This window comes from Dicentrarchus labrax, unplaced genomic scaffold (genome assembly GCF_905237075.1).
Source record: "Dicentrarchus labrax unplaced genomic scaffold, dlabrax2021, whole genome shotgun sequence".
In the NCBI taxonomy this organism is placed as follows: domain Eukaryota; kingdom Metazoa; phylum Chordata; class Actinopteri; family Moronidae; genus Dicentrarchus; species Dicentrarchus labrax.
This window is the reverse complement of record NW_026136722.1, coordinates 12888514-12901577: the sequence shown is the minus strand read 5'-3', so window position 1 is coordinate 12901577 and position 13064 is coordinate 12888514. Positions and strand designations below refer to the sequence as shown.

At 38.9% G+C, this 13064-nt stretch overlaps 1 protein-coding gene across 1 annotated transcript; it reads left to right on the top strand.

Moving 5' to 3' along the window:
• The first annotated feature begins 322 nt into the window (after positions 1-322).
• galr2b (galanin receptor 2b) lies at positions 323-11572 on the top strand. Its single transcript, XM_051388087.1, has 3 exons — positions 323-464; positions 5316-5698; positions 9222-11572. The coding sequence occupies exons 2-3, from the start codon at positions 5325-5327 to the stop codon at positions 9982-9984; spliced, it is 1137 nt and encodes a 378-aa protein (XP_051244047.1). The 5' UTR covers positions 323-464; positions 5316-5324; the 3' UTR covers positions 9985-11572.
• The last annotated feature ends 1492 nt before the right edge of the window (positions 11573-13064 follow it).

The following is a 13064-nucleotide window of genomic DNA, read 5'->3' as shown; positions in this document are numbered from 1 at the left end:
CTATATTAAAGATTAATACAAATGCAAAGGTTACTGCCTCATTTGAATACAGGCTGATTTGGGTGCAGTTGCTGAATCTTTAGACGGACGATCACTGTTGTTTAAAGAGCATTTGTCAGGGAACCTCCTGATTTTGCGCTGATTGTGAACAGATTGCCGCGCGTTGCAGCCTCCCTCCATACCTTCGCTCTGCAATCCTCTTCTGCAGTGAAGTGTGAACATTAAAGTGAATGTGGAGGAGGAGTCCTCACTAGGGGAGAGAGGATGGGGTGGAGGAGCAGGGGATGTTGGGGGGGGGAGAGTAAGATACCAGCAACACAGGCAGATAGCGATGTACACTGGGAGAACAGAGGCTTCACTGTAAAGAGTATGAGCATCTTAACAGAGCAGGTCTGCTGGCAGTGTTGTTCTTAATCTGAGCGGAGCGCTGAAGCTTTGGATACTGTCCGCCCATCATCAGCCCGGTAGGTTTATCATGCTGCATCTGCATGCTGATTCTGCTGTTTGTGTGGAATATAAATGTTGGAAAGGAGCTACAACATTTGCAATTCAAATGTATGTATGATACACAATCAGCATTTTCTTTTTAATCATTTGATTACAAGATGTAGGTGTTAAGCTGCTCAGCTGATATCTAAAGTTTGGCTTACCCAGAGGAAGATTTAATACAATATATTTTGTTATAGCTCTGATAAAGATGCACAATATGGTGGTGTAATCTGTTGCCTTATCTGTGTCTGCTCATCATTTTTTAATGCTGAAGACTCTCCTGTGAAAATGAAGATGTTTTCCCACAAAGTCTGGTTTAGGCTGTGCTACATCCCCATCACCCTCCTCCTCCTCCTCTCTGGCTTGGCTGTTTTCATTACTCATTGTTTCATTTCCAAAGATTCTGAATTATACCCTCAAGTCCATCACACTGAGCTCAGCTTAAGTCGGCAAATTCCACAACCTGTCATGTCCCACACACTCTATTACCAGCTCATAAAGCTCCTGTGCTTTTCCCTGTTTTCTCTGATCTCCCCTGAGAGTCTTGCACATGTTCTGCGCTGGCTGGAGTCTTTGCCCTGATATTTCACTGCAGTCGGAAATTTAATATCAGTCCAGATTGTCTTCCCTAGTGGGAAGAAAAGGGAATCAGCCACACCATGAAAGGCTGCTAAAGTCAGGCAGAGCTGTGAGGAAAATTCCTCTGCAGCATCAAGCAGCCGACGCTGTAACCCAGCCTCTTTATCTGGTTAATAAGAATACATTCCTTCTATCTCCACTTCCGAGTCATTTGACTGTGATCAGTATATGCTCTTTATTTTGCTCTCAGTCATGATTCTGATTAAGCAGATAGACTGGCAGCGGAGGTTATTCTCAATGGATGTTGAAAGTTTAATAATGCTGAATAATTTATTTAAGCTGCTTATTGCTGAGATTTGAGCAATGAAAGCCAAAAAGCCTGAGGATGACATTTTTAATGGTCATCAGTGGTCTATATTTACAATTTTAATTCCCTGTGGTTTAGCTTTACAGTCTTAAAACACCAAGTTCTGTGATTGATTTATTCATTTCTGACATGACAACTGCCAAAATAAAATCTAATCCGTCCATCTACAAGTTGCTTTGTTGCAGAGCTTCCCAGTGAAGCCATATCATTTTCAGGTCCATGAATTTTATATATGATCACATTTGTGCTGCCATTCTGAGCATTAATAAATCATCCAGGTCTATTAATTAAGGTAGGATAATTAGTAACCTTCATTCATGCTTCCTCAGTTCAATTCAAGTCAAGCTACTTTCTTGCTTTAGGGTGATTCCATGAATAATAATTATCTTCGTCTTCTTTTGAGTCTAAAAAAGCCTGTAACGGCTCTAACCTGAGCTTGGCATAGCATGGTTGTATATGTGGGTTGTTTCCTTTTTCACTTTAATGGCTGGAAATTGCAAGCACAACACACATTATGTGGCGGTAAGCAAGAAGATAACAGAACTGGATGGAAATGTGTGGTTCTGATCCATGTTTTCCCTACTTCCACACAATTTGGGTTTTGTTTTCACGATAAGGCTACGGCAAAAGTATTATTTCTAAATGCAGGCCACCATTTGAAGGTGATAGATTTCATTTCCTGCAGAAGACTTTCCATTTAGGAGCCATTAATGGCCACTGTTGCTTTGAAGTCTGCATGGCAGAAAATGAGAAGTTCCTTTTTTTTTCAGAAATCAGCATGAAGAGCTGATTAAAATACACTTGAACCAAATACGGTGCATCTGGTTCCAGCTGCCCATCATTACCATTGGTACTCCAAAGCCTCTGGCAGTTGGCATTGTGTTGACAACCTCCAGAAAATTACCAGCTTAAATCCTAGTATTCTGTTGTTTTTTTTGAGACCAGAATTTTATTGGTTTGCCTTTCTCAGGATTACATACCATTCCTACAGAGTACATACCACATATCAAAATAAATACATGATAATAAATCCTTTTTTTACTCCCTACCTCCCTTTCCATCCATCCATTTGACCCCCACCAACCCCTCCCCCAGCCACCTGATTTCAACATTTTAATTGGATCTCACATAATCCTTATTTAGTTATTCTTCTTGAATTCATTTTTCTTCCCTTAAATATCTGTACAGGAGATAACGAGACAAAAATATAAATAAATAAAAATAATATACACAATACACATGAACATATACATACATACATACATACATACATACATACATATACATCCATAATCCCTACCCAATACATATGACAGTTACCATGTGGCTATAATTGTGATTTCACTTTGTCCAATGCTAGAACAAGAGCCTCTGTTGTCTCTGCGGGTAATTTCACCTTATTCCTACCATTTCTTTTGCAGCAGTTATTTCACAGAACATTTTTTATGCCTTAATATAGCAAGAGAAGAGTCATCATTCAATACAATAATGTTTGGTAGACAGGGTAGGTTTTCATCCATTATATCTGACACGGTTGTTGCTACTTGTATCCAGATGGTGTTGATTACCAGACATTTAGAATCAGAATCAGACTTATGTTAATTGCCAAGTAGGTTGTTACACCTACGAGGGAAGTGTCCTGGTGCAATTGGTGCATAAAATATACAAATACATATACAAATATACTAATCACACAAAAATCACACAAAAATAAAGTACTTTCAAAATATAAATAGATAAAGATAAGAAAGATAAGAAAAGAAAACTGTGCAGAAGACGGGGGTGCATTAATTTAATTTTTTTAACATAGTAAACATACAGGGCACGGACGTTTCTTGGAGATAAATAGAAACTATGGATAATTTTAGCAAACAATAGTTGTAATTACAAGAAGTGAGTGGACCATGCTCAATATAAAACTCAATGGCTATTGGATTTTCTTGTATAAATTTGACAGAAAGCTCCTACTATGTTTAAAACCAGTAATTATTTCTACAAGTGGGTGAGTATGTAATGACTGAGTCCATGGAACCCCATATGTGCGCAACTGTAAATAGAAAAAGAAGGATGATCCCAGTAAGTCAAATATTTCTCGCAATTCTTGGAAAGATCTCAAACCATTATTGTTAAAGATATCGGACTGTGGAAATCACATGTTTATTGTTTGTTTGTTAAATATTGGTTTATTTATATGCTATTTTGTTTCCCATTGGGCAAATTTTCCTAGTTGTTGCCACATATAAATGGAATGACTTATAATAGGTTTAAATTGAGTACTACAATATTTATGTGATAAGCCTGAAAAAAGCACATCTTTAAAAGTGTATGGTGAGATAATTTTGTTTTTCTAATTGATCTCTTTAACTTATCTTCAAACCAATTTGACAATGAAAGGATCAGAAATGATACATAATACAAATCAAATCCTTCTTAACGTCCAATCCAATCCAACTGATCCACCGTGTCTCCTAGAAATTACATTTACTAAATGGTTCGGTTCCAACCAATTCAATATCAACCAATTACTTACAAACAACACACTGACGCACTGAACAATGTGCTGCTACTGTCAATCACACAGAAAGGAATATAACCAAACACACAGGTTAAATATAGTTCAACAATTTATCCCAATTGAACTAGATGGGACTGTGACTCATACTTCACCATCAAGAGCTCCAATTTTGCACCACTCACCATTATGCGACAATCTGACAAAAAAAATGCCTGGGAGAGCACAGGAGCATCACTGAAGACGTCACTATACGAAAGTGCAACACGTCAGAAGTTCTAATATGACATTATTGCAAGCCAGAAATGGACGCCACTGCTCAGCACATGAAGTGTTCTTTGCTGAAAGCAACAGTCGCTCAGCTGAGATGGTCTTCTGGTCTTGAATTTAACAGATGACAGCACTCAGACAGCTCTGGGTTTAAGACACAATTCCTCGGATTAGAGGCTGAATCACTTACTGAAGCCTACTTACCTGAAAAACCTTACGGCTCATACAGCCAACAAGTCGCTGCAGTGTATTACAAGATTAAATGCCAGCAAAGCATTAAAACTTTACTTTAAAGGTGACCCTCTTTCCCACATATGACTGTGACTGCAAACCTTTCAAAAAAAGATTTAGCATCACCATTTTATTTATTTTCCATTTATATATTTAATATGTAGAATTTCTGCATTAAAATGTCCATTTTGCAGAGTAGTATACTGATTATCCCAAATGTTTTCAACAGTGTGCAAACCGTAATTTTATTCAGTGAACAGTGAATTTCCTACTTGCCTCAAGCTGCTATAATTTCAGTAACACGAGATGCGTCACAGCGTGAGGGAGGAAGTCGGCAAATGCAACGCAACGTGAATAAATCAGATAGATTTTCGTCAGCAGTGGTGGTTGTTTAAGACAACAATTCCCATGATCACCCGCTACTTTTTTGTTATTGTTTTCATTCCAGAGACGCCCTGGTAGCAGAAATTATATTCTGCACATTTAAATTGAAACTTAAATCTAGAGATATACTGCGTGGCAACCTTCCTTGTGATTAAACAGTGAAAATATTCCCTAGATACAACCAATTAAAATCAGTCTCTCATTCTTGTCTTATTAATATGTGTGACATGACTCCACTGGGGATTAACTGGATAAAGAAATCTTCTGATGCATGTAGGCTTGTCAACTTTTTTGCAATGTTGCAAAGTCTGACTTGTCATCAACCCCCCTCTGAGTGAGCTCCTTTGACATCCTACCACCAATGCATGAACCCTGTCTCTAAGAGAAGTGAATGATACTGGACTGAGAACAGTATCCACCCAAGATGACATGCAGTCAAAAGCTCAAGTGATTAGAATTCTCTTTTCTCTTGTCCTGTTTCAGACTTGCACAATGTCTGACTTTGAGGATTTCAGCAAGCTGGGAGGGCAGGCGAATGTGTCTGAAAGCTACCAGCTGAACCCCACCAGTGTCATTGTGTCGGTGGTCTTCTCCCTCATATTCCTGCTGGGCACCATCGGCAACAGCCTGGTGCTTGCTGTGCTTCTGCGGAGTGGGCAGGTCGGATACAACACCACCAATCTGTTCATACTCAACCTGAGCGTGGCCGACTTCTTCTTCATCATATTCTGCGTCCCTTTCCAAGCCACCATCTACTCTCTGGAGGGCTGGGTGTTTGGCTCCTTCATGTGCAAAGTGGTCCACTTCTTCATCAACCTCACCATGTACGCCAGCAGCTTTACACTTGCTGCCGTCTCTGTTGACAGGTATGGTCATCATTATTAGTCAATACCGAAAAAGACTATATTTGATTGTGAACATAAACACATTATACAACATAGCAATTACTGATTTCCACCTACCTACCAGGTCCTTATGTGACATATGAAATATACAATTTCCAAATCACCTTGAAATAGTTATTGTGAAGCTCTTTGCCTTTCCTGTTGCAAATTACAGTAATGATTATTCCCATTTTTAATTAATCTGTTGATTATTTGTACTTTAAAATACTCAGAGCCTAAGCTGTCATCTTCAGTTTGCTTGTTTTGTTCGACCAACCGTCCAAAACCCAACAGTATTCAGTTGACAATGACATAAACTGAGAAAACCAACAAACATCACATTTGAGAAGGAACCAGACAATGTTTTTACCTGATAAATTACATCCTTAATTATCTGATTGCTGATTATTAATATCTGTGGCTCAACTAATTGATTAATAGACCTTTTGACATGAAATAGCTGGGTACACACAGGTGTTGCCGACGGGGTTGGGAGGGTTACTCTAAAAATGTAATCCAACATTTACCGATGATGCTAATTAAGGTTCAATTCCATTTAGTATAGCAGAGGCTTTCCAGTGAGCCAACATGCACAAAAGCACCCTGACTCTGTTTGACCTGAATGGAACAAAACCTTAATTTGTATCGCTGTATTTCACCTGTGTGGCTAATTGGCTCCTGTGAAAAAGGCTTATTGGTTCGGCAGCAGTGGTGACTCATCTTATGTCTCTTGCTTTGCTTTACTGTATAGGGTTATTGTATTACAAATATACCTGATTTGTTGAATCTATAATGTAATTCGTACCCTCAACTCAAATTCTTTTTCACTTTAAAGGTACAGTGTATAGTTAGAATAGTATAGTATAGTATAGTGGACCAATATATGGTAATTGTTGTGTTTTTGTTACTTTAGAATGAGCCTTTTATATCTGCAGATGCTGCAGTTCCCTGGAGTCTCTATCTTACTTTATTACATAGTGTCACAGTAAGGTACATTTAATTAATCACAAATGTATTTCTGTAAGTCATTAGAGCAACTAGACCTTATAGAGATGCAGAATCTGTTGGCTGATTTAATATCTAATGAGAGAATCACCTCTGTCTGAAAATGATATCCCCCACAAAGTAAGCTCTAAGCCACCATTATAGTTGTTGGGCATCATCATCAGCTCAGTCAATATGGACAGAGTCAGCTGCCCTCTGCAGCAACCACCCTCGGCTCACACTGGTTGTGTTTACACATTAGAGGATTCAATAGATTTTTCAGCCTGCCAGCCAGACGTTTCCTGCTCCGCCTGGAAAAGAGCAGGAACATCTGAGCTGGGAGGTTAATGAATTTCTGTTTTCCTCTTCAGTTCCTGTGTAACAAGTGAAAAAAGCAGCAGCAGCTTATAGTTACACTTTAGACCAGGAATCCCCAGCAGGAATTAAATCACAGTTCAGCCTGAATGAGCAGCAGCACACACACACACACACTCGTACAGTCTTTCAATCGAAAGTCTCTGTTGCTGCAGTGTGCCACCCACACATTTACGCTTACTGTGATTTTATGCCAGAGAAATATCCAATGTATAAAACAAAACAATTTGGCATTGTTGCTTCTGATCAAGGAGCTGCACTTGTGATCTTGTAATATGTAACATAAGATAAGGCAGAGTTATTCATGTATATCATGTATATTTGTTGAGGTTGCAGTTACACACACATATATAGGAGTTAATGTCTTGGGACAGTCCAATGAGATCAAGGTCAATTGATCACATTCTTTGTATTTTATTCAAAATATGTTTACCAGACTGCTCTTATACAGTTTTATACATTGGTTTCTAATTTAGAATTGGAACATAAAACCCCAAAATAAAGAGCATCGAGTCAAACAACAGTACATTAACACATGCTTTTCTTTTTTCATTATATTAATCTATTTCAGCCAAGCACACACAGTAATGTCTGAGTGTTTGCTGTTGTCTAAGCCACTGAGCCTCCATATGTGGCAAGTAGGTTCAAAGCATGCTTTATTTCCCTTTGATGTACAACATAAGTGTCTTAAGCCCCATTTCAGTGAGGTTTCAAAAACGAGAGAGGCTGCTTCTGCTGATTCTGGAGAGCCAGGTGAAGTGTCCTTAAAATGTGGATAGGGAGGACATGGATCTGGGGCTTTACCCACAATCCCTGCCTTGGGCAAAAGACGCTGCAAAGGAGTTAGCTAATAAAGCAGCGTGTTGAATATGGTGTTCAAATACAAACAAACCGAGTAACAAGGAGGCAATATCTTCAACAATAACACGTGAGAATCAGTGTGGTGTCAGATTTTTGAAAGAGGTTGTTAAGCATAAAAACATCAGGCTAACGCTAACCTTTTTTTCATAATACCACGTAATGCCAGATGGGATTTGTGCCTTTATCGCCTACCTGCTCAGCAACATCAAAAGCACAGCACAAGACACAGTCATGTTCCTCGCTATTGTCTTGGTTTAACCATGCAATGCCTGCAGGACCAGATCCTGTTAAAATCTTACAAAACCTTTCCGTGGATATCGCAGCCAGTTTGCACATTTCCATGAGGTGTTTTTATTCAATAAATCACAGCTGCAACGGCTGTAGTGTGAAAAATATCATCCAACACGGAAGCCGCAGTGTTAGCCACGACTACCTGTTTGCATGGAAGGAGGACATTATATTGGGTTGAAAGAAATGTATTATGGGTTTTAAAATGGCCCAGTAATTTAATGAAAGCCTAAGATGAGGAACACAAAAAAATCTGAAGTGGTGTGTGGGTGGTGGCCGAGCGGCACAAGGAAGAAAACAAAACAAGTTAGGTGCAGTCACACTGCCAGATAGCTGACGGAACTATCTGGAGATGAATGGCAGGAGAGCTGGGGGTTCTCGAACTGACCGCTGATGAATTTATTGTGACCAGGTGTGGGGATCAGCCACAGCCTTGCCCACAACACACCCACTCACACACACACACACACACACACACACACACAAGGAGGAATATGGAGAACACAGCGACTTGAGGATTTGGAGCAATTTTGGCGGCCATCTCTCTCTCTCCATCAGCACAGACTGAACAATAGCACTCACTGGCAAATCCCTTTATAGTTATAATATTTACTATGTGAATACAAATTTTATTTCAGTTTAGATTTTAAAATGAAGCCTTCACTTTGTTCTTGTGAGGAAAATGGCATAAGCATTTACTTTTCACTTTACTGTATATCTTTCCTACTAAATCCTACAATCCCAACCTCTCAAAATACTACTACTAATAATAATAATAATAATATTAATTATAATAATAATAAAAATAAAACAAACTAAATAGATTAACAAGCAACAATAAGATAAATTGGCTTAGGGAGTATCTTAAAGTATATATCTTTTTATTATTTCTCTTGTAGTCTATAATTATCATACTGCACCGACTGAGCATGTGCACTAATTCTTAAGTTCATGTGCTTTTGCTCACATGTGAATATGTTATTTTTTCTCTTTGTAGGTATCTGGCCATTCGTTACCCACTGCGCTCTAGAGAGTTACGAACCCCGTGTAACGCAGTGGTTGCCATGGTGATCATCTGGGGCCTTTCTCTGGTCTTTGCTGGTCCTTATCTCAGCTACTACGACCTGATCGATTACGCCAACAGTACTATGTGCATCCCCGGCTGGGAGGAGCAGAACCGGAAGGTGTTGGACACGTGCACCTTTCTGTTCGGCTACGTCATCCCCGTGCTGATTGTGAGCCTCTCGTACACTCGAACCATCAAGTACCTGTGGACGGCCGTCGACCCTCTGGACGGCATGTCGGAATCCAAGAGGGCCAAACGCAAAGTCACTAAAATGATCATCATCGTCACTGTGCTTTTCTGCATATGCTGGCTTCCGTACCATGTGGTGATCTTGTGCTACCTGTACGGAGACTTCCCTTTCAATCAGACCACGTATGCCTTCAGGCTTCTCTCTCACTGCATGGCCTATGCCAACTCCTGTGTCAACCCCATCGTGTACGCTCTGGTGTCCAAGCACTTTCGCAAAGGCTTCAAGAAAGTGTTCAGCTGCATCCTCAGTAAAAATGGGAGAAATAAGGTCCATGTGGTTCATGTAGCCAACACTGTGCCTGGGTTTGAAGCAGGCTCCACAGAGGTGTCACAGATGAATGAGGAGAACATACGACAGAATGAATGTGAAATGATTAACAGGCCGATCGCAGAGCCACGAGAAGCCACAGTGACACTGAATTTACCCTTTCAGCGGCAGACTTGACAAGTGATTCAGCTCTGCTGAGTACAGATTGCCTTACGTTAAAGACATTGTAGCTAATATTTATAAGGAACGTAAACCTTTCATCACTTTTAGCGGCAAACAGAAGAGGAGATAAAAGGATTCATGCACAAACATATTTACACAGATAAATACAGAGTATTAAGGTGTATTCAGTCAGTCTACAACCAAAAATGTGTTTGTATTTTTGTCACACACTACGTTCCATTATGTTCCACTAAGAAATACACAATCAGTGAATACAAGGTTTGTTATTTACTAAAAGTAAAAAAATTCTCAGTATTTCCTGCTTTCGCCAATTGCCTTAACCATGGCTTGCACTTTGGTATTTATTTAAGTTCCTTTTAGTGTTTAAGAATCTACATTAGTCCAGCACTTGTAAGAGCAGCACAGAATGTGTCTCATTACGTTACCACATGTTTCATCTTTTGAAATGGTCCAAAAGATGTCAAAGGTTGGTGACTGTGGGGGGAATGTCATTGGCTTCACTTTGGTTTGGTCATTGGTTTGATGCAGGTCTACAATCACTATCCTGCTCATCTAGTCCACCCTGTGCAAGTCTCCGACAAGCCAGTCATCAGTATTTCCAACACCATGTTCAGGTTTTATGTTGTACTTTTTATCATCTTTTCCTCACATACATAAGCTCAACTGCAGCTGTGATCTGATTCAACCATTTGGACTAGTTTGTAAAGTGCTGGTCTAACTGAAGCAGGACATTATTTGATCTGTATCTTTTGTATCTTGCATGCAGATGCTGTTCTGTCTTGTCAAGATATTGGTTATGACTGGTATATTTGACTTATATATGTTATAAACATAAAAGAATGTGTGCAAACATGATGTTTAGTTATATTTCAATTTCATACGAGCATTTAAAATCAAAATAATTGGGTGTAAGATGCCAGAAGGTATACATTGAGTTAAATAGGAAGTTTATCAGTATTTGATACATATTAAAAACAAACAGTTCTTGGTAGAATACTGAGGTGTTTTTGGACCCCAGTATACAACATTGTCTTGCTTTACTTGTATTTTACAATGATTGTATTCATGGCATGTTTCTCTTTGGTGTAAAATATTATATGTTTAAATTAATATGTTTATCAATGAGTGCACTTGAGCATCTAAGAGTTGTGTATTTTAAAAGGTGTGTATTTTGTGTATTTAAAAATTCTTAATGCTGTGAAATGATTAAGATCATGTACATGGTTTTGTTTAGTTTCTTTCTCCAAATGAAAAGCAGATCCTCAATATTTCTCTCTCTCTGTAAGCTTGGGTCCTACCTCAGAGCTGTAAAAAGAAAACATTTCTCCCCTCTTAGTTGTGTTCTGTTCAAATTGTGTAGATGCAATTTTCCTCTTCAGAGAATAATTTCCTAACAGAACATCCTCCTTTGCACTGACCAATTTTTGTCCAGTGTGTCTTGTGTGATTTTTTCCCTTTACATCTACAGTATATATTCGTGTCTCTCGCTTTTTTTCCGTTTCATCATGTTGAGTTTTCAAATGTAACAGCCTGCAGATTTTAAGATATATATATATATATTTAAATAGATATTTATCAAAATGTTTTGAACACAATGTTCTTGAATAAATAAAATATTTTCTGCTGTGAGACTAGTGAATCTTTCATTCATTTAAAAATGTGCATAAATGTGAAGTGGGTCAGAAGAAATGAAACAAATACTACCTATCCATCTATATATCCAATGTATATGCAGGTTTATGGCTTGGACTCTGAAATAGGGGAAATATGTTAAATGTTTAAAAATATTTTATTTATAAATCATTTTCCCTTCACCTGCTAGCGAGGTAGAGGCAGAAATCTGCCCAGTACTGGACAAATAAAACCAAAACAATGTCCATGGCTAAAAGTCAGATGTATTTATTTATTTCAGTGAACCAACCCTTCAAGCATATATCCATGCGTTGATGATTATCTGCTGCTTACCAACAGTATATAACATTTCAGTTGAAGAGACTTTTTGCTCCAAGCAATGATTTACTATGCTCAAGCAATCTCTAGAGCTGCTGCTTCATTTCCCTGGGTTTACATTTTTCAGTTCACCATTCTCCCAGCAACGGTTGGTGGTGTTTTGCTTGGGGAATGATCAAACTGCCCACACATAGAAGATTCTACAAAATAGGTGGCGTATCTAGTGTGATTTTAGCGGGAACTTTACTCCTGACACTCCCAGGAATATTTGCCGTGCTGAGCTTGAGGCTTGCAGGGAGTGACGAGGTCAGAGCATAGACGCCAAATATCTACTCTGTACGGAAAAGTCAGAAGACCAGTCTATTTCTGCTCCAGGAAGACAGTAAATATCAGTAAATCTCAATTTGCTTCTTATCTGCTGCCTTAGGCTGTTCACTTCTACTGCAGGAGTAAGAGATGATATTAACGAGCACAGCACAACAGTGCAGATCCCCCAGAGATCACTGCTTCTCTGGGAGGTGAGAGCAGAACCACAGGCAGTACAGACCATGCTGTACTCAAAAGAAGACATTAATAAATAAATTAAGCTATTGTTGTCATAAAAGAAGCAACCTCTAATGGCGTTACGTAAAATGTTCAAACTTTTCAACTAAGTTCTTGTTTATATATTGAATTTCTGTCCGCACAGGAGGGCTGGAAAAAGATCGATAAAATGATCAATAACCTGTGATGTTGTGCAGACAAACGGACAATAACCATGGTACATACACAAGGTTTGGTTGAAGACAATGTACTGAATGACCTGAGAGATCTGACAGGTTTATAAGTGATAAGCACATCAGAGTTGTTGGTTGTAACAATAAAGACATCTATTATAAGCTAGCTGCCTTACAGTCCTTAATGGAGCCCAGAGACACCGCACTAATCCATTGATCCACTACAAATAAGAAGCTGCACCTCAAACAAGTGTTATTCATTAGTGAGATAAACTAGAGGGTGTTTTGGGGACAGCGTGAGTTCATGTCTTTCACACATTGCCTTCATTGTGTCCACAGGTCTGTGGAATCTGGAGTGGACCACTGGAATAATTATACTGTTTTAGTAGTTAATGAAGTCTGATGATT